This window comes from Coregonus clupeaformis, chromosome 14 (assembly GCF_020615455.1).
Source record: "Coregonus clupeaformis isolate EN_2021a chromosome 14, ASM2061545v1, whole genome shotgun sequence".
Taxonomy (NCBI): domain Eukaryota; kingdom Metazoa; phylum Chordata; class Actinopteri; order Salmoniformes; family Salmonidae; genus Coregonus; species Coregonus clupeaformis.
The window spans coordinates 5,822,096-5,847,082 of NC_059205.1; the positions used below are offsets into that span (position 1 = coordinate 5,822,096).

Sequence of the window (24,987 nt, forward strand, 5' to 3'; positions counted from 1 at the left end):
TCATAGTGTTAACATTTTAGAGTTAAATTAACTCTAAATAGAGTAAAAATTTAACACTCGCTTACACTGAATAGTGTTATTTTAATTTTACACTAAAGGTTAAATAACACTGGAGAGTGTAAATATTACCCTTGGAAGAGTTAATCATTTACTCTTCTAAAATAACAAATCAACTCTGATTGAGTTTGATTCCAGTCCAGTTTAACACTGCATGGAGTTGACACTCAAGGTTAAAATAACTCTGATAAGTGTTGATGTTACACACTATTGTGTTGATAATTGACTATCTTGCAGTGAAAAACAAGCTCAAATAGAGTCAAATTCTAACACCGTATAGTGTCACGGAAATAAATCTCAGCAGTATTCATTTTACACTTTTTTAGTGTCAAATTACACCAAATACTCCATTAAGTGAGTAAAAATCACAACTTACCACAAAATAATGCATTTCAAATTTTTATTAACAGCTCAACTATGTCAGGCTAAAATATATTAAGAATACAAATCCCTTTTTAAAACATTGACCTTAGGTTTCCATAAAATGGCAATAGGGAACAACATACAAGGAGGAATCTGTCGTTCCATACTTCATTTGAACATCAAAAGGTTTAAAGTAACACAGTTCAGTAATGTTGATCACCTTTTGAACCCTGTCTGGATGCATCCTGACCTTAAAGGCATAGTAATGGTAATCAAAACACACTGTTTCCATCAGTTTTCCACAGAGCAATACACAGTCATCTTTCACAGCAATAATTTTGATTTTACAAAATACAGGCATCTCAAATGCTACCTCAGTACAGATAATGAAGTCACGGCGGTACTCTGTACCATGATGTTTGATCCACTTGGCAGAAAACACACTGGTAGACAATACAGACCCACATTTTAAAGCAATCTCGGGACCTTCTTTGAGCTCACTAAGTGTTACCATCTTCCCCGAACCTAAAGTTAATCTTTCCTTGCTAAAGGACTCTCGATACATTGCCATACAACTTTGGTGCTTTTGGCTAATGTTTTTGTTACATTTTTAAAGCTTTTTAATTGCTTCTTAAAAAAATTATGTTTAGCTTCATAACGCATGCACCACATGTGCAGAACTGGGCCGATGTTTTTATATTACGAGGGTAATGAATCATGAAGTGATGCTTTGGTAAGAGATTGATTGCAGGAAACAACTGCTTGAAGAGCTGATGATGATCAATGATTAAATGTTTGAGGTAAATGGTCATGCCTTCTGTAAGGACTGGGGAAAATACAATGTTAACAATGTGTAGAAGCAAAAGTAGAAGATGCCAGTGCTGGTCATCTGACTGTATTAAATCACCAAATAGCAAAGGCATATTACGTAATAAGCACCAAGACTGTATAGCATTCAACCCCAAATCATTACTTCCATCAAACAACTTTACTCTAGGTGGACGGTTTCGCTGCTGATTGTATCCATAGTCAAAAGCATGTATTCTACCAGCCAGTTGTTCAGCATTTAGGAAGTTTTCCTTAATGTACTGCAGGACAAGTTTGACTTCAAACTGAGCAACTCCTTCTAAAATATCGTGCATTATATCTACAGAAAAATTGTTGGCTGTATTAAAATACTGTAGTGAATTCAGCAGACAAATGCGTTTGACACCATAGATATGAGGTAGTGTAGGATCTGTTTGTAAAGTTTGACAGTGCAGTTTGTGCATCTCGATAGTTCGTAGTACAACTTTTGGATCATCTTCACAGAACACAGTTTGAAAACAATCTTTCTCAAGGAGACAGAAACGACAACAATACCTTGCCCCAAATGACTCCACAAAGCCAAATAAACCATGCAACCCAAGATTATCACCAGTGACCTGAACTATGGTACCGTGAATCACATCTTTCAATCTGGGAACTTTAAGTCCCTCTGTCTCGAGTACTTTAAGATCACTGACAAGTGGCTCAAGTATCAAATTAAAACCATAACGCTTGATGTCCTGCGCATGGAAAAGAGCACCCAAATGAATATTTATCAATGATGAATTAAAGATTGGGGGAAAATTCCTTAATGTAAAGTATATAGCACCTAATTTGTGTATACCCTTTTTAGACCCCAAGGGGTTTGCTGTTTCAAAGTCGTCATAAAATAGCTGGATCTGTATGGCATCTTTTTCTATAGAGAATAAGGGACTTTTTTTTAAAATAGGCGGCATCTCTCAAGTCTGCATACACACCTTCCTTGGGCATGTGCCTGGGCTTGAACATGTCTGCAAGTTCTGGGTTTTGAAAAATGGCCTTTAGTGTTTCTAAAATAGGAATATATGCAAACTTGTCAGTTACAACGACCTGATCGTATGTCCCAGTTGTTTTGTTTCTTCTGCTGTCAAATCTTGTGCCAAGCACCTTTTCAACAGGTTCTACGATTCCCCATTTCTCTTTGAAGTGTTTATTTCGTTTAGCTTCTGAATTTAAGGGTGTGAAAGGGTTTTCCAACTTTTGCAAAGATTGTTCTATTCTGTTCTTATTTTCAGTTTCCTGTGGAGATAAGCACTGCAAAGCTGCATCTGTAGCTTGACTTTGAATCTCAAAAAACACTTCTTCCATGGAGGAAACAAAACTATTTACAGTAGATTGACTTAATCCAGCTGCTTTTAGTTGTGCAACAGCAGAGGCACACATATCTAGAGTGCTCCTGTTGGACTTTTTCAACAGAGTAGATGTGGCTACCTCGTGTTCATTAACTGTCCGTGACGTTGTAGCTGTCTCCTCTACATTAGTGGTCACTGCCTCTCCAATGCTGCTTAAATAAACATCAGGGTCAACCTGTTGGTCAATATACTCAGTGTGTTTTGTGTTTAAATGTTTCCTAAAACCAGAAAACGTACCAAACGCACAGCCACATCCAGTCTGAGCACATTTAAGCCGGAGATTTTTTCCAGGCAAGTAACCGTGAACTAATCGTAAATGCCTAACAAGCATATTTGAACTCGATAACTCAGCCTGACAAACAAAACACTTCATGTTCGAGGAGAAACTTCAAGCACTAATGAAGTAACCTCGCCCTGATTTCAGCAACACGAGGGCTCTCTTTGACCTTGCCAGCATCGATGCTGTACACTGTAGTTTGGATGAAAGTGTACATGTTGTGGAGCATGGTGTTGTAGGATGTGCCAAACACAAAATGTGCCTTAAATAGTTCGTCAAAAGCAACAAGAGAAGAGGTTGACCTGCAAGGTATGGCATTCTTGTCGATAATGATGAAGAACTGGTGGATTGCATTCTTCTTAACTCCAACAGCTAGGAGATAGGGCTGAGCGCTAGTAGTGATGGCATCGAGATGCTCTTGAATGTTTGTTCCGGTCTGCGAAGACAAATGAGGGAAAACTGTAGTTAATGGCCAAGTAGTTGTAGAATATGCAGAAAGAGCCAATACACTACTCTTATTGAATATGAATATTGAATGAATACTTGTAGCCTAATATTAGGTGTTCATACCACAAATTAGAAAAAATACAAACCTTCTTGAATACCACAAGATGTTTCTCTGCTTGGGATGCGGAAACCTTTCCTGGTCTCTTCCGACCCTGAGCGGAGGGTGGAATCAGGTGTATAAGCAGTAAAACCGATGACAGATCACTGTCCCAACCTGTAACAACACAAGTTCAATGTTAACACACTTCAGTTACGTTGTTTTCTTTACAAAAGACCCCCCAGACAGACAGCAGTTCTACATCACAAGAAGTTCTCTAACTAAAACATCCACAGGGCTGAGTCAAATCTCAAAAGTTTTGTTCAATATACTGCTACAGAACGTACTCGTAAATCTTTCACAGATCCAGCTTCTTAGTATTATGTTGATATTTAAATGTTTACACATAATGTTGATATTGCAATACAACACAAAAGGTAGGCTTACAAGCATCTTACCAAAGTCAACATCCAATTCAGTGCCATCCTCAGGAGGATCAGCTGCCAGCAAGAGTTCTTCAAGCTCACTTGTGGATGGAAGCTTTCTGCATTGTTTGATGATCTTTTTCTTGAACGTGACCGGCCACCTTTCCAGAAGCTTGCTTGAGGTATCCTCTCCGAACATTAGAACAAAATCCTGTTCAACCTGGAGTGGGGTGGTGTTGGTGACAATTTCAGTTATTTGACAGCCAATCAAATTGTATTGCGTGCTAGTTTAGCTAGCTAGTATCACTACAATGTCTTACAAAACAATTCACTTGTCATAGTATTTTCAAAATAACATAATTACCAAGCTTTTGACGTCTTTAAAACGTGGAAACTCAGACAGTATGTTGCTTGACTGCTGGGGGTCGAGGATCATTTTGCGGCGATACACAAACGTCAGTTCCATTTTCTTCTTGATTGTGTCTGCATCAGCAGAATGTTTCATCAGTGAGATTGCTTTGTTGCACTCATCATCAGTCAGGGCAGTCTCTGGAACAAACTGGGATTCTCGTCTGACAGTCGGTCCTCCAGACATGTCTTCACCAGTTGATCCTTTGGCTGATTCTACACAACACGTGAAAATTTCAATCATGTCAAAAGTTTTAGTAGCCTGGCTAACTTTTAAAGGAAGTACTCCACTGTAAAATATACTTTTTGAGCTGTAAACTAAATGATATGAATGATATGTTTGATGCTAGGGAGTGTGGCAAGCTGGTTTAGCCAAGGCCAAATGGGAAGAAGGCCAAATTACAGGTGTTGGCCATCTGAGGGGCAGAGGACAGCAAAGGGGGGGTGGTTACATGATATATATGAATGTATATGGAGCGTGATAAAAAGGTGACCTTGAAATTGTGGCGTTAATGGCGACGCAAGGAAAAAATTTGGGTGCACCTACATTTTGTGCTGGTGCACCTAAATAAAAAAGTTAGGCGCACAAGTGCAACCAAGACAAAAAGTTAGTGTGGAGCCCTGCATCAATGCTGGTGTTAATATTGACATTATTTCTTCACAATTTATGAAATCTGCAGTTTGTGGGTTGAAAAATGTATGAAAATGCCATCTACTGGTTTAAATCACCCTAAAGTTTGCAAGGCCAGTTTGCCAGGGGTTGCCTCGACCAGTCAGTGTCGAGGCAACCCCCCCTTATGTCACAGTCCTTTGTAGGTCTCTGATGCATATTTTCTTTAAATTTGCTAAGAGGGAGGGAGCTAGCAGAATTGAAGGATGTAGTTACACATTATACTATATGTCTGAGAAATAGTGCAACAAATGCAATTATTGATCTAGCAACTGTTTTGTTCCATACATTTTCCAGTATTACCTCCGAATGATGATCGCCTGTCTTTGGCGGTGCCTCTCTGAATAGTTTTAATCCTCCAGGCCAAGTACCCAGTTCCACTCTCGCCATCATAATAATGCTCCTTGAAGGATGAAAGGATAACAAAAATGGATACTTCATTGAAAACAACATGGTCTGGTAGGATTCAAAAACTTCCAATAATATTTAACATTACAACTATTACTGTGTGCAACTCACATAGCCATTCTTAGAGAATGGGTCACTGAGGTACGGGAATAAGGTCACTATTCCTTTGGCATACATTTCTTTCACCTGTCTGGGTGGAGATGTACTGCAAAATTGAAGAAGAAAGGATTGTGCAGTCATATTCACTTAGATTCAGATTTAGATTTACAGATTGAGAACACAAGGACTATTAACAAATTACCCATTCATTTCTGTCATGTCAGCTGCCAGCATGTTCACCATTTTGCGTCTTGTTTCATCCGTCAAGGACTTGGTTCGGTTGTATTCATTTATTATACGTTCCCCACCGGTTTTGTTGGTAAGAGCTGATTCCACCAACTTAAAACAAAATGCATAACAATTCTGCATGTTATGTCCACTGCAAATAAACTGGAAATAAACTAATATGATGTCAGAGGATGTCCCGATCCAATCTCAAAGATTGCAAGTGCTACAAAAAATCCAATGAAAAAGCCAATAATGGTAAGAAACTCCCTCCAGACAGCGACAATAACTTGAATGTACTCGAAGTGTGCACTGTATTATCAATAAATAAATAAAAGTATCTGATCAGGACTCAATATCAGCAGATACTTTTTTTAATCGGATAGGGCGCTTAAAAAAACTTGATCGGGACATCCCTAATCAGGACTTCAAAAATGTTTTGAAACCATGTAATTTACAATGTATATTAATGTAATTTTAATTCTCTGAGAACAGATTCAAGAACAGAATTTAAAATGTCAGAATTGTCTTACTTGCTTGGCTTCTGTATCCAGCCTCTGGCGTTTTCTGGAGGGGCTATCTGAAATAATGACTGTATCCTCAGAGTCCAAGGTATCAAGGGATGATGGTTGGGATTGCTCAGAAGAGGCCACCATGGAGACAGATTCTAACCATGATTTTTAGAAGAAAAAGAATTATATATAGTTCCCTCATAATCTAAGACACTTATTTAATAGACACCATGAACTTCATAAAACAAAGAAATAACGTATTCATTAATTAGTCTAATTAACTGAAACAAACCTGAGTCATATTTGATGGTTAGCACCCCAGTTGAGGGATCCTTTATAATATCCTCAAAAACATCATCATCCAATTCAGTCCCTGAACTGTCAACAATTTTCACACCTTCTGTTACAGCTGGGACACCAAACTTTGCAAATGCTAGAAAAAACAGGGATAAAAGCTTGTGTAAACAAAAGTAAATCATTATTTATATAATAATTTCACTGTGTACACCTACCTTACCCTATAAAATAGGTTTTAAACAAACACTATTAAGTGATTAAAATGTTTTTTTTTGTAGCATCATAACTATACCTTAAGCAATGCATCCACAATTAAAGTGTAGTTACCAAGGGCAAAACAGAAGAAATTTAGACGTACAAAAATGGACCAGTTCCAAAAACCTGAGAACTTAACATGTCCCATCATTTTAGGAATATTCCAGTATATCAATTTTAAACAGCTAAATTCAGACAGTTATTACTAACATTGTCAAATTCTTACCTGCAATCAAAAAGTCTTTCAGATTTGGCTCAGTTATTCTGACAAATTTTTGGACATCTCCAAGTTTAGCTTTAAGCAGCATGCTCCCTGCAAATAGTATCAGTACAATTTCTCACAGTTAAAAAGTTGATGGTCTTATTTTAGCAGTATTTCCTCAAATATAAGAAAAAATATTGTTTCAAGCCACCAAAGTGCTGAGAAATGATCAGCACTTTTGCAGAAATGGCCAGTTAAATTGAAGTTACTGTCAAACACATTAAAAAGGATAACGTCTGATTTTCATCCTTGTAACATTAATGTTACCGCCTTGCCCGCACAATTACTGCAATTGTTGGGTCTTGGTATATTATAGAGTGTGGTCTAGACCTACTCTGTCTGTAAAGTGTCTTGAGATAACTCTTGTTATGATTTGACAATATAAATAACATTGAATTGAATAATGTTAGCTAAACGTTACACCATAAGTGTGTGCTAAGATAGTGCTTAAGTATTTTAACAGTACTGCTGCTGCTTTGAAACCCGAAAGTCATTTTGTATAATATCCAGGAAAAAATAAAGGCACACCGCTTAAGCAGTGTCCAAGGTTAATGTCTACCCGCCGTTAACATAATAAATCCATGCCACCCGCACATAGTTAGCCAGTCAAGCTAACGTAGCTAACTGTAGCTAGTTTAGCCAACTCCCCTTAGTCTTTGCTATGTTCCTGTAATATCTGAACGTTAACAAGAAGTACACAATCCCCCCTCCACGTTGTATTAACATAACTTACAATAAATCGGGCTGACATTGTCTAGTTTGAACGTTATGTTCGTCAGTTAATGTTAATTAACGTTAGCTTAATACTGCTGGCACATGGACTGGACAGAAGTCAGTCACAACATGTTAACGTTAGCCTTTTTAAAATTCGACATTTTAAGACCTAAAACCAACTAGAGTGCACTGTTAGCAACGATATAAAGTAATTCTTAAATGCTGCTTCTGTTAAAATGACAAATAATGTGTGTATAGTCGCTTAGGAGAAACTTACCGCAGTCATTCCACATGAAGAAAATGGCGCCGTGAAAATGTGTGGTCCGTTTGAGACGAGTCGTAGGTGGGCGGAGCTTTCCAGAGTACGTCTGACACTGCGTCTTTTAACAACGTACTTTTTCACCAACACTGGGCGGTATCTTACTCCAACTGTTGTAGTAATAACTCTGTAAGAGTCAATGTACTTTGACACTGCATATTTAACACTATGGAATTTACTGTGTATATTGTAGCTAAGAAAGTAATACTAAGTGTATGTTGTGTAGTAAGCTGTTAGTAGCCCATGTGCCTCACCCTAATAATTTTGTCTATTTTCCCCTCTTCATTTCTCCTACTGTTCTGACTTGGTGGTGCACATGTTGTCCATAACCTGTTTTAGAGAAATGTAATCATCGAATATTGTAAGAGCTTTCATTGTCTGCTTATATGCCCCCTTTATTTATCCTACGGTTCTGACTTGGTGTACAGGGAGAACTCTGTAAGAACGGCCCATGTTCTGAATTTTGTTGCTGTACATTTCAAAAGTGCTGAACAAATAGTTATATTCACTACGTCCGTCCTGGCTCGCTCATAATGTCTTCATCGAAATTACGGATTGCCTCTTATCCGCTTCTCGTCCCCTTATGCCATATTTTGTACATTGTCAGTAGAAACCACATTTGTGTAAATAAAGCTGAATGAACTGTTTCGCTGCCAGACAAGGCTCCGCTGATAGCCAGGTGTAGCAGTGGTAATGTGTTGGGGCTGCTGTTGGGACTGTGCTGTTGGGACAGCTTTATGTAGTCCCTAACAGTTTGTGGGCACCGTTTGTCACCGTTATAGTGCAATTAATGTATTGTTTAGTTTTGTGTTGTGTAGTGGCTTTGCTAGCATGCATCCCCAATTTTTGTTTTTTTATGTGCCCCACGAAGATTTACATGCTAAAATCACCACTGGCTGTAAAGCAGTACCACCGCCAAAACAAGGCTATGCGGATGTCAATCTGATTTTAATATAGCCCTCAGTCGTCTTCCTCAAATTAAGGGGATGATGACGCAATCTTTGCGAGAGGAAGGGAATCTGATTACATTGGTCCTCAAATCGCGGCTCAGACTCTTCATTCAGAATAAACGGAGCCCCAGAGCAGGTTATTTGTGAAGGATTCATTACCATAGAATTTTACCAGGCTAAAAAGGTGAGCCACTTTTGTGTCACTGGTTATCCCGAGTTGAACTCAGTTGACCAAAGTTGCCTCGCTAACTCCTCAAATCTGATCCGTAGTGTAGGGCTTTGGCCTGCTCCTGCCAAGCCTTTTAGCTCTCAGTGGTCTCCACAGGTCATCTTGTTATGAGCTTGGGCTCTGGCCACTGTAGAGGCCCACTGCTGTGGTGCTGAACTGTCCTTCAGAGCGCTGGCTAGCTGTCCCGAAATCAAACCTCGGTGCACTATTCCATAGGCAATATATTGTGGCTCACAGGTTAACATAGAGTTCTTCATATAGTTACAACTTATGAGATGATGGTTATTTTGCTGAATAAAATGTTAATATTAGTGTTAAATAACTTGATTACAGTGTATTTCGTTAGGTCATGGCCACTCTGTATCCTACATAGGGCTTCCAATTTCCTATCATTGATAGCAATCTCTCAATGACTTCATTTGTCCAGAATGAAATACAGTAGGTCAGGTTAGCCCAACCTTGTTTTTGGAGATCTTCCAGTTAGCCCTAAACAAAGAGGTCTTTCATCAGAACTTTGATTAATTAATTCAACTTTGTGCAATAATAGTTTGATATCCATTAATTAGGATAATATGTAAATTAACAGAACTCTTAACCATTTAAGCTATAACATCAAACCAACTTTAAACTTTAAAATGTTCAGGCTAGCCTAACAGAAGATTAGGCCTACATGAACATCATAGTGACCTGTAACATTTTACATTTGTATAACAAATGGAAAGCATTTTACAATGTAGGCCTAAAGATTACAGATATAATGATACTGAAGATTGGTGGTGTAAGATAGAAACATCAATCCAATTTGACAGTATAGGTTATTCCAATTTGCAATAGCCTAGACTTTATTAGATTTATTAAATTAGCCTAAATGAAAATGATGGGGAATGTGAGCATGTTTTTGTTTTAAAATGGCCAAATCACCTTTTAAGTAACATCAAACCAAATATGGAGTTGATTTCAGGTGATTTAGAAGAAAAATAAATTAAACATGCTCACATGCCCAATCACTTCCATAGATTTTTAGCTAGCGGTGGGTGGCTCAAGTTAGCAGAAGTTTGTAATGACTGTTTAAAGAAACTGAACCATGGATTACAGTTTCTCCTGGCCCATAGACTACTTTCAGGGTGAGAAACCATCTAACATCAAGTTGTAAAATAGTGAACTACTCTTTTAAAGGTATACACAATTTAATAATTCCATTCATATCCATGGCATGTAATGCTATTAAAATTCCATTCACGTCCATGGCATGTAATGCTTTTATGTCAATATTTTTATCAAATCAAATGGAATATATCCTTTATTAAATAACACACATTTTAGTGCCAATATTAAGCCTTTGTCTTGTCCCCTAACCCATTTCGTAGATGGCCATACAACAGTTGCAACAAATACATTAAAACGCTAAGTAGTCACAATTCCAACATAAAAGATTTCTTCTGAGTTTTGCCATTCACATTTTAGACGGTAATACCTTGAAACCAGAACTATCAGTCTGAGAACAATGAGTATGTTTACATGCACACAAATAATTCAATATTAAACTGATTATGGCAGTAGACAGATTATGTATTAATCATGTAACTGCCTTCCTCTGCTTATCTTAAATTGGTGTAAGGTCAAAATCAAAGTAAGCATACGCCGATTAAAACACCTGGTTTTCTGAGCAATCTTTCAAATTATTAGGACATGTAAACGCCTTATTAATTGGCGTTCCAGCGGAGTATTTGATCTGTGCATTTTCAAGCACCAGCCGAGCGAGCCTCCCTCTTAAACACAAGTGAAGTGAGTTCGGAAACAACAATCTATGTGTAATAGAAGTCGTTTTCAAATACAAACTTTATATGTCTGAACTCGGAATCAAAAAGACTAGAACGTTTATTTTGATTGCCGATTTTCGGCATTTATCAGAGTGCCATCAGGTAGCCTGATTTCAGATGTGTCCACCATGTAAACAGGATTATAAGAGAAATCGTTCCGCTTGCAAAGCATGTAAACGTTTTAATCGAACTATTATATTAATCTGACTATCCACAATAGTCGCATTATTGTGTGCATGTAACCGCACTCAATGAGAGTGACTCCTTTTCACCCTGCGTCAACTCATTTCTGAGATTACTAGAATAAAACACAGTAGTCGGCGTACAGGATCTGGTACATGTATTGTATGAAATGAAAGTACAACATTGTAGTGCCGCAGCAATATGCACAGTGTTGTGTCTTGATGGGCAATCAAGCACACTGGAGTCCATGAGAGTCTTTCCCTTGACCGTCTTTTCCTTTATTCCATTGATTGGTCTTTCAGGTCCTGACCTTCACTATTTGTTCTTCAAACCACCAATAAGGCTTAATTTTACCACCCTGTGAACAAGAAGCATAACACACAATAAGATTAATTATATTAATTTTGAACCTTATTGTCGTCATCGTCATGATCCGTAAAAGACAAAATAATATTCATTATTATTGTCATCGTCAACATCCTAATCAACAGTACTGAAAGCAATGGTTGAAACTAGGTTCTTCAGAAGAGGGAGAACCTTAGAATGGGAGTTTTCCCATTATGTGACACGTTTCAGGAAACTAGGAGTCACTACTTCACAGGAGAGGCATTTTTTTTTGGCAGAAATGCCTTCTGGAACATGTGAACTTTCATGTGCCTTTAATAACAAACGTGCATGCCATCTGTAAATACAAATAAAATGGTTAAATTACGAGCCACAGAAAAAGACAGCAACCTTCCCACTAGCCATGGTTGGCTGAGATAATGAGTGGGCTGGACAAGCCAAGAGAGGAGTTTGGATTGGTCTGCCATATAGAACGCTTCTGTCTATTTGAGCTGGTCAGTAGGTGTAGGTAATCCTGTCTAACGCAGCTTTTTTTAAATGTATCGTGTAGTGTTTGAGTTTGAGTTTGAGTTTGAGTTTATTTTTACAGGGACAGTGCACATTAATCAACGTTTCAGTAAAAGTGCCGGTTTTAGCCAGCCGGCTAATTTTCAACCGCAGTCCCTGGGCAGGTTATTAAAAACAATTACAATATAGACAATAACAACATAGAACAAGACATAGCATACAGACATAGCAACATAGGACAAGCAAGACGTAGCATACAGACAGAGCAACATAGAACAAAAAGCAGCAAGACAAAATTCATAAAAGCAACAAAGTGTTTCCACACCTCACAAGTTACAGACAACAGACATGGAAAGCGGCAACACACAGCTAGGGACCATGTTCACAAATCTGATTGACCTTTAGCCATGTCTTCAAGCATTTTGTGAAAGTGTGATATGTGGTTCCACTAGTGGAGCTACATAAGTGTTGCTCTCCACTTTTTGGAGGATCTAGTTTTGAAATTACATTTTAGTCATTTAGCAGACACTCTTATCCAGAGCGACTTACAGTTAGTGAGTGCATACATTTTTTATAAAAAAAATTCATACTGGCCACCCGTGGGAATCGAACCCACAACCCTGGCGTTGCAAACGCCATGCTCTACCAACTGACCTACATCCCTGCCAGACATTCCCTCCCCTACCCTGGACGACGCTGGGCCAATTGTGCGCCACCCCATGGGTCTCCCGGCAACGGCCGGCTACGACAGAGCCTGGATTTGAACCAGGATCTCTAGTGGCACAGCTAGCACTGCGATGCAGTGCCTTAGACCACTGCGCCACTCGGGAGATACAATCAGCAAATCAACAAATAAATCAGTGGAATTAGAGTATGATAGCTAAAGAGATCGAGAAAACCCCTGTCTCCAGATTACATCTTCAAACTAAGGGCAACCATGGCATCCGTGACAGGGAGACTCGTCCATCATGCATGATGTATACAAGTAAGATAGTCTAGCTAGATACATGTTGAAATAATACACATTTCTAATTTTGACATAAAGTGGTTTCATTTCAAATTAAAGTGTACTGTTAGCTAGCTAACGTTAGCTGGCTGGCTCGCTAGCTAACGTTACGTGTATGATGTTATTATTCGTATATTAGAGCCGTTTGCTTGGCTAATTAGAGCCTAATGTTAGCTAGCTAACATTGAACCTGGTTGGTTAGTGACCAGCAGATTCATGCAGGGTAGTAACATAATGAGCTGGCACTATGGTTAATTGTTTAACTAGCTAACGTTTGCTGGCTGGCTGGCTAGTTAACGTTACGTGTATGATGTTATTATTCGTATCTCAGAGCCATTTGCTTTGCTAGTTAGAGCCTAATGCCATTGAACCTGGTTGGTTAGCTACCAGCAGATTCATGCAGGGTAGTAACGACATGAGTTGGCACTATGGTTCATTGTTTAAATAGTTAACGTTAGCTGGCTGGCTCGCTAGCTAACGTTACGTAACGTGTACGATCTTACACGTTGTTTACCTAGCTAGGTTCATTGTTAACCTAGCTAGGTGCATTGTTTACCTAGCTAGCTACAGTTGAAGTCGGAAGTTTACATACACTTAGGTTGGAGTCTTTAAAACTCATTTTTCAACCACTCCACAAATTTCTTGTTAACAAACTACAGTTTTGGCAAGTCGGTTAGGACATCTACTTTGCATGACACAAGTAATTTTGCCAACAATTGTTTACAGACAGATTATTTCACTTATAATTCACTGTATCACAAATTCCAGTGGGTCAGAAATGTACATACACTAAGTTGACTGTACCTTTAAACAGCTTGGAAAATTCCAGAAAATGATGTCATGGCTTTAGAAGCTTCTGATAGGCTAATTTACATCATTTCAGTCAATTGGAGGTGTACCTGTGGATGTATTTCAAGGCCTACCTTCAAACTCAGTGCCTCTTTGCTTGGCATCATGGGAAAATCAAAATAAATCAGCCAAGACCTCAGAAAAAAATGGTAGACCTCCACAAGTCTGGTTCATCCTTGGGAGCAATTTCCAAACGCCTTAAGGTACCACGTTCATCTGTACAAACAATAGTACACAAGTATAAACACCACAGGACCACGCAGCTGTCATACCGCTCAGGAAGGAGACGCGTTCTGTCTCCTAGAGATGAACGTACTTTGGTGCGAAAAGTGCAAATCAATCCCAGAACAACAGCAAAGGACGTGAAGATGCTGGAGGAAACAGGTACAAAAGGATCTATATCCACAGTAAAACGAGTCTTATATCGACATAACCTGAAAGGCCGCTCAGCAAGGAAGAAGCCACTGCTCCAAAACTGCCATAAAAAATCCAGACTACGGTTTGCAACTGCACATGGGGACAAAGATTGCACTTTTTGGAGAAATGTCCTCTGGTCTGATGAAACAAAAATAGAACTGTTTGGCCATAATGACCATCGTTATGTTTGGAGAAAAAAGGGGGAACCTTGCAAGCCGAAGAACACCATCCCAACCGTGAAGCACGGGGGTGGCAGCATCATGCTGTGGGGGTGCTTTGCTGCAGGAGGGACTGGTGCACTTCACAAAATAGATGGAATCATGAAGAAGGAAAACAAGTGGATATATTGAAGCAACATCTCGACATCAGTCAGGAAGTTAAAGCTTGGTCGCAAATGGGTCTTCCAAATGGACAACGACCCCAAGCATACTTCCAAAGTTGTGGCAAAATGGCTTAAGGACAACAAAGTCAAGGTATTGGAGTGGCCATCACAAAGCCCTGACCTCAATCCTATAGAACATTTGTGGACAGAATTAAAAAAGCGCGTGCGAGCAAGGAGGCCTACAAACCTGACTCAGTTACACCAGCTCTGTCAGGAGGAATGGGCCAAAATTCACCCAACTTATTGTGGGAAGCTTGTGGAAGGCTACCCGAAATGTTTGATCAAAGTTAAACAATTTAAAGGCAATGCTACCAAATACTAATTGAGTGTATGTAAACTTCTGACCCACTGGGAATGTGATGAAAGAAAAAAAAGCTGAAATAAATCAATATCTCTACTATTATTCTGACATTTGACATTCTTAAAATAAAGTGGTGATCCTAACTGACCTAAAACAGGGAATTTTTACTAGGATTAAATGTCAGGAATTGTAAAAAACTGATTTTAAATGTATTTGGCTAAGGTGTATGTAAACTTCCGACTTCAACTGCACGTCTTAACAAAAGACGCCACTATGCAAGTAACCATTTCGAGTGCGTTCGTAAATTCAGTGTTGAGTATGCCAGAGCGCAGAATAACTGATTAATTTACAAACGCGCAACACCCGTTGAATATGGCCGGTGTCAGTTAATGTCGGCAAAAAAGTGTAATTAAATTGTTGCCAGCAGAGCTGGTTAGGCTGTTTTCATGTTATCCAGAGGTAAACAATTAACCATAATCCCAATTTTGTGTCTGAAAGTAAATAGCAAGCTAAAATAAATAGTTATCATATTGTAAAAGCAGGTGAGCTGGTTCTACTCTTTTTGGCAATTTTTCTGGTGTTTTGTGGTGGAAAACTGAGCGGGTCGAGCATAACACGTCAACCCTGTTAACCTTGTTAACCCTGTTAAACTGCATTAAATTGCCCCTCCCTGTTTCACACAATAAGCTTCCATTTCCCCTATCACAAGGGGATTTATGGCTGATTTAAAATGAAATCGTGAACCCTGCAGTAAATGTTTTTATTTAACCTCTTGAGATGGGCCAAAACATTTTTTATTAAGTCGAACATGTGCTCTTTATGACAGAATGTAAAAATTAGGTGAAATTAATAAGTATTTAAATTTACACCAAGTTACACTTCTCAAAAGGCACCGAATTGGTGGAACGATCCTGCTATTGCTTTATGAGCTCCAGACAATGATTATCTGTAGATAAATTGTAAAAGCATTCTCTGAAGATGGTGATTCCTGAGTCACTGCTGGAACAATAGGTAGTCGGAAGAGAGCCTCATTCTGGTCCACCCTCAATTTTTGCTATGTACAGTATTTGTTTTTGCTATGAAATGTGCTATTTTTCATGTTTTTTCATCCAAATGGACAGCTCATTTAGGTGAGCGGAGCCAAAAGATTTGGAATGCCCGTCGCTACTGCTTGGTTGGAACAAAAGCCTCCACCCACACTGGTCCTTACACGGACACTTATAATAAACACTTCTAATTAACTCATTTAAATTGAACCAAACATGTCACCTGAGGGATAACTGACCTCTCTCAGTTGTCAATGTCTGATAAGTGGTTTTCTATCTGAAAAGAAGAAAACAACATAGTAAGCAGTGATACCGTTTAACACCACTGACGTTTTAACTAATCAACTTTCAGGATTAGACCCACCCCATTGTATATTGTTTAACAACACACAGTGGCTTACTCATAATGCTGCTTAGGTATCATCCACATGGGCAAAAGTAGTGCACTACATAGGGAATAGGGTGACATTTGACCCCATTCAGCCTTCAGATGTACGATGACCGCTTGGCCTCCTCACCATATCGTTAGTGCCTTCATCATCAAAGACATCCTCGTGGCCTTCGTCTGTCATCTCTCCCGCCTCCACGTCTCCGGAGAGGTCCGCTGTCTCGGCATGGAGACACTTATACACACCTCTCTGTTTCCTCTGGACTGCTGGGGTAAGAGGGGATGAGAGAGAGAGAGAAGACGAGGTCAGGTTAGAGGTCACACAACAGGACACACACAGCCTTCCCACTCTTACCTGCCTCTGTGCGATGCTGTCTCTCAATCCTCTCCAGACGCCCCAGTAGAGAGTCGATCTTGGTCTTGATCTGGGACAGCTCCCGTTTGATGGTTACCAACTGGTCGGTCTTCACTGGGAATATACAAAACGGATAAGAAAAACAACAGAGACACATGATGTTTCTTGAAAAGAATATGCTTCATAACTGTGACTTCACCAAAACAGTTCTGTCAGAGAGTAGGAGACAGAGCGGTGCAGAAGGGGAGAGAGGGGAGGACAGAGATAGGACAGGGGGAGGAGAGAGGAGTGGAGGATTGGACAGAGGCAGAGAGATTAGAGATGGGACAGGGGGAGGAGAGAGGAGTGGAGGATTGGACAGAGGCAGAGAGATTAGAGATGGGACAGGGGGAGGAGAGAGGAGTGGAGGATTGGACAGAGGCAGAGAGAATAGAGTACTAGACATACACTGAGGTCCTGCAGCCGAAGACACAGAAGTGAGCGGAAGAGGTAGATGCGAGGACGGAGGAAGAGGTCTGGATGAAGAAAAGGAGGAGGAAGAGTCAGAGCAGGTCCTGACAGGGAACGAAGATTTGATTCGCCGCAGGGACGGAACCACAACACGAGAGCGTTTGGCGGGTATTGGCGCCCGAATGGGGGGTGCCACCATGCGCCCATGGTACTCAAATAATCTGAGGAGAGGAGAGAAGGGCAGAAGTTTCAGGAAGTAGCAGAGTTAAATAGGTAAAGCAGAATACATTGTTTTCCAAAGGAAATACTAGAATAGAACCGAGCAGAATGATTTCCATACCTGCTGTAGAAATCCTCTCTGTAGTCGTAGTCAAACTCATAGCCACTGTAAAGACAGAAATAGAGATGTACCTACAATAAGCCACTGATACGGTGCCAAAACAATAAAAAGGATGTTGATCAGTCCCTGGGATGGTTGGATGACACTGATTTTGTCCCTACTCAAGGGATAGTTTTAGTGTAAGTGGTTTTATTAATGTAAGTGGGTTTTAGTGTAAGTGGTTTTGATTAATGTAAGTGGTTTTATTAATGTAAGTGGTTTTAAAGAAAGTGCTCTTCCAAGAAGGAAGTGGCCATAGCTGGCACAAAAAACGGTTGAGAAATGCTCTTTTAGCCAACTCTATTTATAGAGTAGTACAAAGTGTTTCTATGATTTTCATGCTCTATTTTGGTACTTTCTACCCCTTTTTCTCCCCAATTGGTAGTTACAGTCTTGTCCCATCGCTGCAACTCTCGTACAGACTCGGGAGAGGCGAAGGTCGAGAGCCATGCGTCCTCCGAAACACGACCCTGTGGCTGGCTTCCGGGTTAAGCGAGCAGTGCCAATGTGTCGAAGGAAACACCATACAACTGACGACTGAAATCAGCGTGCATGCGCCCGGCCCGTCACAAGGAGTCGCTAGAGCACGATGGGACAAGGACATCTCGGCCGGCCAAACCCTCCCCTAACCCGGATGACGCTGGGCCAATTGTGCGCCGCCTCATGGGTCTCCCAGTCGCGGCCAGCTGCGACACAGCCTGGGATCGAATCCGGGTCTGTTGTGACATTCTATTTCTATGGTCATGCTATGACCCTGACCTGTAGAGAGAGGAGAGGGGCCTCTTGGAGCCCACCAACTTTGGCCTGTAGGGTCTGGGCTCTCCCGCCATGTTGATGTCTGGAATACAAACACAGCAGCTTCAGGATCACTGTCTGAACACTTCACACAGACCACACACAGTTTTAGAATCCCTGGCCAACTGTCAGCTAAGAACCTTTTTAAATTCTCACTCTATTCTTAATGTGCACCAAATCCAGTTTTAGACCTGAACATAACACAGTTTCAGCAGCTACGCTTGTTTTAGATAATGTGTTAAATTGCTTAGATGATAAAAATAATTGTGCTGCCCTGTTTATAAACCTTTCCAAGGCCTTTGACACTTTTGACAATCACACTCTCATTCAAAGGTTGACTGAAATAGGCCTGGATCAGGCTTCTTGCAAGTGGTCAGACAGGACACAATGTGTGATTTCTGATGTTGTCAAGGTGTTGGTAGAGCTGCAATCTGACTTTGTTGCCTTACAAAGAGCCCTACTTGGTTTAAAACTTGTACGTAATGTGGGCACAAAAAATGTGTTGTTCTCTAATTCTTGCACAAAAAAAATCTGACGTACTACATATTTATTCATTGAATGATTCTCCCTTCGATCGGGTTCCCGCCTATAAAAATATCTGGCCTTTTGGATTGACAAGGATTTAATGTTTAAAAACACTGATGAACTAGTTAAAAAGCTAAGATTTAAAGTGGGCTTCTTTTTTAGAAATATATATTGCCTGTCCCTGAACAGCAGGAAGCAGATTGTACAGTCAACTTTCCTGCCAGTTCTTGACTATGGTGACTCCATTTACCAGAATGCAACAGCCACTACTCTTAAACCTGTGGATGCTGTCTACCGTAACGCCCTTCGCTTTATCACAGGTGACAGTTTTAATACTCACCACTGCTTCAGAAGGTTGGCTGGTCCTCATTAAAATCCCCTTTTTGGTTTACAAAGCTCTACTACACAAGCTTCCGACTTACATAACTTCGTTATTGAAGTATAAAGACATGAGTTACCAAACCCGTTACAGGGTTGGTTAACTTCCTCAGGTCTCCACCATATTAGGTAAATCCGCTTTTAGTTTTAATGCGCCTCACTGCTGGAAGAATTTGCATTTTACTCATTACAATTGGATGTTCTGGTGTTCGGGCAGTTTAGGGTGTTGATTGAGGGCCTAGTAGCTTAGGAATGGAACTGTTTTGTATTGATTGCTGTTCTGTTTTACATTGTATTGGTTGTCTTATTGTTGTGATCAGGGCACACTTGGGAATGAGACCCTGGTCTCAATGGGTTTTCCCTGAATAAATACAGAATAATACAACCGATAAGGAAACATCTGCACACACACTGACACCACTGACTCGCACCTCATCCCTGTCCCATTCAGAGTGGCAGCTGCCCAGAACACTGGTCGGGGGAGTGAGATGATATCAGTGTTGAAGCGTCTGTCTGTCTGTCTGTCTGTCTGTCTGTCTGTCTGTCTGTCTGCTCAACCCTATGAGCCCTGAGCTCTCAAGGTAATAGGACACACACACAGCAAACACACACACACACACAGCAAACACACACACATATAGCAAACACACACACATACAGCAAACATACAGCAAACACACACACACACACACACATACAGCAAACACACACACACATACAGCAAACACACACACATACAGCAAACACACACACATACAGCAAACACACACACACACATACAGCAAACACACACACACATACAACACACACACACACACACACATACAGCAAACACATACACATACAGCAAACACACACACATACAGCAAACACACACATACACAACAAACACACACACACACACACACAGCTCCCATTAACTTAGGAGGGCATTGTTTCTGGATAATGTAGTCCATCACAGATACAATAGATCACACAGTGCCTTTCTTACATTCATAGTCTGTGAAGGACTTGATGACCAACTCATCCATTCTACAAAAGACACTCTCCCCTGGACTCCTGCTGAGGTCACTAATGACAAGAGTGGGACTCTTAAGTGAACACTGTGCCGTTCAGCCAGGGAACACAGTACTGTGATTAATGTCAGTCATTATACTAATCATATAATTGTGTGCTTTGGGGTTGAGAGAGAGAGAGAGAGAGAGAGAGAGAGAGAGAGAGAGAGAGCATATGGTGAGAGACAGAGTGTGTGTGTGCAAGACAGGGTACACACACATGAATAATGTGTTGCTAAGCAATGACCACGACTTAAGAACATGCACATAAATATGATTTGAACTCTGAACTTTTACAATGTTCTATTTTGGCTAAAAGGATATCAAAGGACATATGAAGTGCTAGCCAACCCCATTTAGCAGAGTGTACAGCATTAGCATTTCTCCTCTCTTTAAACCGTTCTCATCCCTGTCCACAGGCTTTGATGGAGGAACAGCCTGTGTTTCAGAGACTACAAAGCTGCAGCTGAGAGCTCTCACAGTCACTTGGTCTATGCCTCCCTTTTAAGAAACGACAGTCCTCTATTGGACTAGCTATGTCCTCTTGTCTACGTACAATAAAGTATGGTTGAGCGAGTGAACAGCAGGTTGTGTGCATGATTTGAGAGTTTCGGTGTGTCTTGAATTTTAAATGTGAGAGACCTCTCGTCGTTGGTAACAGATACCATCAGATAATAACTGTGCTTTTAATGTCTGGGAGAGACAGGTATGAGTTCTCTTATCTTTGTTTAAGGGCATGGCTAATATCTACGGTTCGGTATATGGCTTTCTCAGGCAGGAGACTGGCAGAATGGAGCATTTTTTGTTTTTTTAATCAAATGTTTTTATTGTTTTTGGTAAACATAAATGTATACTTTTTTAAACTATTTTATATTCTATGTGTATCCATCAGCACTCCCTACACGTCTTTTCTCCAAATAGCTAATGGCGATGAGCAAACTTGTGTTTTTTTGGCACAGAGGTTTGGCACCTCATACCTGCCAGAAAGAGCCTCTCCTACATTAAAAACTAAACCCAAAAAAAAGGGTTCCAAAAGGGTTCTTTGACAGTCCCCATAGGAGAACCCTTTTTGGTTCCAGGTAAAAAAAACTTTTCGGTTCCATGTAGAACCATTTTGGGTTCCATGTAGAACCCTCTGTGGAAAGGGTTCTACATTGAACCAAAAACGGTTCTACTTGGAACCAAATGGGTTCCACCTGGAACCAACAAGGGTTCTTCAAAGGGTTCTCCTATGGGGACCGCCGAATAACCATTTTAGGTTCTAGATAGCACCTTTTTTTCTAAGTGTGTATAGCCCCCCCTGCTGCTGAGCCAAGACAGCCCGGGATTCAATCCAAGGTGCGTTATAGAGCAGTGCACTAGATAGCCAACAATGCGCCTTTTAAAGGCATTTTACCCAACGTTTGCGGAGATTGCATTCCCGATTAAACGGCTGAAGTGTAAATCACCTTTAAAAGTCAAGTGAAATGTGTTTGTCGATAATGCGCCTTGGATTTAATAGATAAAATAACTTCTAGCTAAGGCTTCTTTGCCTAGTATCCATACTAAATGCATTGTTTTAGCGACCTATAGATACCAGGCAAAAGGCTGCTGGCTTCGCACAATATGACTCTATAGTCAACACTGTAACTGCAATCCGATCGCCCTTTATTCGACAATGCACCATTTAAAGGTCATTTCCGATTGAGCTGACATATACACCGTTTACCATGAATGCGGTCTTCACGAACGCAGGAATATTGCCTTTTAAAGCCCCATTGTCGACATCGCTATACAGATTGAATCCCTGCCTTAGGCTGCCCACTACCTAGGCATTTTAAAGCATATTATGGCATTTCAACTCCAAAACACAGTCTATATACTATAACTGCAATTAGGCTTCCAAGGCATTATCAAAGGCATATGATGTCATTCCAACACACTCCTTACATCACCCATGTGGTGCAGGGTTTGCGACCCCACGTGGGGAAAAAGGGAAATAGAACCGAACCCTAATGTCGGTAACCTCCGGGAGACGCTAGATGCGTTTGTAATAAACAGAGCAGTTTCTGTTTTCTTCCTACAAATGTGGCTCTATCTTTCTAACGGTTTAAGCTACAAAATATTATGACCCATCACTGAAATATAAGACTCAGTTTCCCTTTACAATGCCCACAAGGATTCATTAGAACGGAGTGGACAAGACCAGGCATTAAATCAGACTGGGGGGAAAAGAACGTCGTCAATGATCTTCTGAACTTCCCAATACCATTCTGATACATTTCAGTCACTTCAAACCATACTTCCTTCAGATTGAAATACTGTCAAGAAATACTGGCAGACTGATTTGTAACAGACTGTCATAGCCCCAATTAAAAAAGTAAACATTGGCCGCTGATTACATCACTTTCTTTACATGGATATGAAAATGGGATCGCGGGCCAACAACGTTTGTGAACCCCTGCCTTACGTACATACACAATCCTTGTTATTGTCTAGTTTGCTATTACTGTTGACTTGCTGTTGTCTCCATTTCAGTTTTATTTGAAATCAACTGCCTGAGGTACAGACAGAGGACATATAACCTCCTTTTATAATCTTTCACCCAACATTTTATGACGTCGTCCTTTTCATTTTTCTTATCCTCACTTTAATGATGTAACTGAGGGACTGCGGCATGCAACCATCTGCGATACTCTGTCTGTCCCTTTGGAGGAGGTCCATCCCGTTCATGCTAGCCTCTAACGTGTTATTCTGAGCTGTTGTCACACATCTGTCTATGAAACACATCACTGTGGACCTTTCAACTGTGCCTCTTTAAATATTTTCTTCTTAGATTGTCTTTTTCAGTTCCAGCAACTATGGTGGATGCGTAACCTGGCCAGCTCAGTACGGCTTGGCTCGGTTCGGCTCAGTAGTGTGAAAAGCCCTTGTCATTCATACAGGAGTGTGTTGGTCTGTCTGTGGGCTGGAGTGGACAGTTATCAGGACAGGTCAGCCGTGGTATGCATATTTGGTTGATTTGTTTGTTCATTTTATTAGTATTAGCCTGTTATTTATTATCAACAACTAATCTACCCTCTCTAATAATGAAAAGAGGACTAGACAGGGTTTCTCATTTCTCATGGAGGAAGCAGGGAGATAATCAATAAGTAATTTGGTGAAGATTTATTGTAGAGAGAGAGAGAGAGAGATCATAGAAGTCTGGGGTTTAATGTGTTTCTCCTCCTCTTTTCTTCCACCTGTCTCCTCCTCTTCCTCCTCCTCCTCCTCCTCATACACAACACATCTTCATAGTGATTTGCTGTTGGTTGGTTGGTAAAAAAATGAATATATAAGCCGAATGTGAGAAGCACAAATTGTGCAAAATCACAACATCAATTTCATTTTTGTTTTGTTTTATGTGTGGGGAACTTTCATAACAACCACAAAAGTGGAACACAGATCTGTTACAGTAATGACTAACCTACACATGATTGACTAGTGTAGACAGACTTTTATAGCTAACCCTATCCATCTGTGGTGTAGCTCTACAAGTGTGCTCCAGGTAGTAATACTATTTTACATTTACATTTTTGTCATTTTGCAGACGCTCTTATCCAGAGCAATTAGGGTTAAGTGCCTTGCTCAAGGGCACATCGACAGATTTTTCACCTAGTTGGCTCAGGGATTAGAACCAGCGACCTTTCGGTTACTGGCACAACGCTCTTAACCACTAAGCTACCTGCCGCCCATACACTAATAAGATGTTGTTTCCATATGATCAGATATACTCAGCAGCTCATTGACACTTTCGTCCAGAATGATTCAGCTGAAATTCAACAACATCAACTAAAAAAAACATGAGCTTTCATAACAAGATCTGCTGCGAAGACTCAAGGATCTGTTAAATCCATTGACTGATTGATCGCTGACACAATTCTACTATAGATAATGTAATACTGTAAATACAATAATGATGTAATACATCTTTACATAGAAACATGATTAACTACTCACATCATTACATAGAAACATGACTAACTACTCACATCTTTACATAGAAACATGACTAACTACTCACATCATTACATAGAAACATGACTAACTACTCACATCATTACATAGAAACATGACTAACTACTCACATCTTTACATAGAAACATGACTAACTACTCACATCTTTGATTGCGGCGTCTGCCCTTATTATACATTGCCATGACGAACTGGAAACGGTTTCACGCAAGTAGAGATGCTCTGTTCTAGTCGGAGTCCCAAAAATAGACTGCCCCGTACATCGACAGTACTAGGCAGGACTCACAGAGCCTCCCTGGACCGTACCATGGCACAGCCGATCCAGGGGGAGGCTGCCGCTTCAGCTATTCCAAATGTAATGGATCTAAATCTGACAAAACAATATATAATAAAAGGACTACAGCATCACTCACACAAAGTCTGAGTGCTTTTGTGGGGAGTAGAGTAGAGTAGAGTGTTATTGTCCCCGGGGGGAATTCATTTTGCAGCACATAGTAAAAACACAATGGGCACATGATAATCAATATACACAAATGCATAGAAACATAGAAATGCTACCAAAAAGAACTTACTGAAACTTGTTACAAATTACAGAATCAGC

General features: G+C 40.2%; 2 protein-coding genes across 9 annotated transcripts in view; both read right to left on the reverse strand.

The window, feature by feature from the left end:
• Positions 1-443: 443 nt before the first annotated feature.
• On the reverse strand, positions 444-8,201 carry LOC121580636. 6 transcript variants are annotated; one of them, XM_045224650.1, is made up of 11 exons: positions 7,992-8,201; positions 6,965-7,051; positions 6,479-6,619; positions 6,208-6,341; positions 5,652-5,788; positions 5,462-5,555; positions 5,246-5,345; positions 4,229-4,488; positions 3,898-4,084; positions 3,489-3,616; positions 444-3,331 (listed from the first exon to the last, which is right to left on the reverse strand). In XM_045224650.1, exons 1-11 carry the CDS (start codon positions 8,005-8,007, stop codon positions 3,014-3,016), a joined length of 1,602 nt encoding a protein of 533 aa, XP_045080585.1. In that variant the 5' UTR covers positions 8,008-8,201; the 3' UTR covers positions 444-3,013. The 6 variants fall into 6 exon arrangements, with proteins under 6 accessions (XP_045080585.1, XP_045080587.1, XP_045080586.1 ...); XM_045224652.1 differs by having other exon boundaries at positions 6,584-6,619; positions 7,992-8,200; XM_045224651.1 differs by lacking the exon at positions 6,965-7,051 and having other exon boundaries at positions 7,992-8,200.
• Positions 8,202-11,207: 3,006 nt separating this feature from the next.
• The window catches only part of LOC121581419 (RNA-binding Raly-like protein), a 74,207-nt gene continuing 60,427 nt past the window's right edge, over positions 11,208-24,987 (reverse strand). For 2 of the 3 annotated variants that reach the window (XM_041896918.2, XM_041896917.2), the window contains exons 3-9: positions 18,400-18,478; positions 17,602-17,646; positions 17,259-17,482; positions 16,812-16,925; positions 16,587-16,723; positions 16,308-16,345; positions 11,208-11,573 (exon numbers count right to left, since the gene is read on the reverse strand). In XM_041896918.2, the coding sequence (XP_041752852.2) occupies positions 16,313-16,345; positions 16,587-16,723; positions 16,812-16,925; positions 17,259-17,482; positions 17,602-17,646; positions 18,400-18,478 (632 nt within the window). In that variant the 3' untranslated portion in view covers positions 11,208-11,573; positions 16,308-16,312. Of the gene's footprint in view, positions 11,574-16,291; positions 16,346-16,586; positions 16,724-16,811; positions 16,926-17,258; positions 17,483-17,601; positions 17,647-18,399; positions 18,479-24,987 lie in introns of all 3 variants that reach the window. The other variant, XM_041896919.2, reaches the window with a different exon arrangement.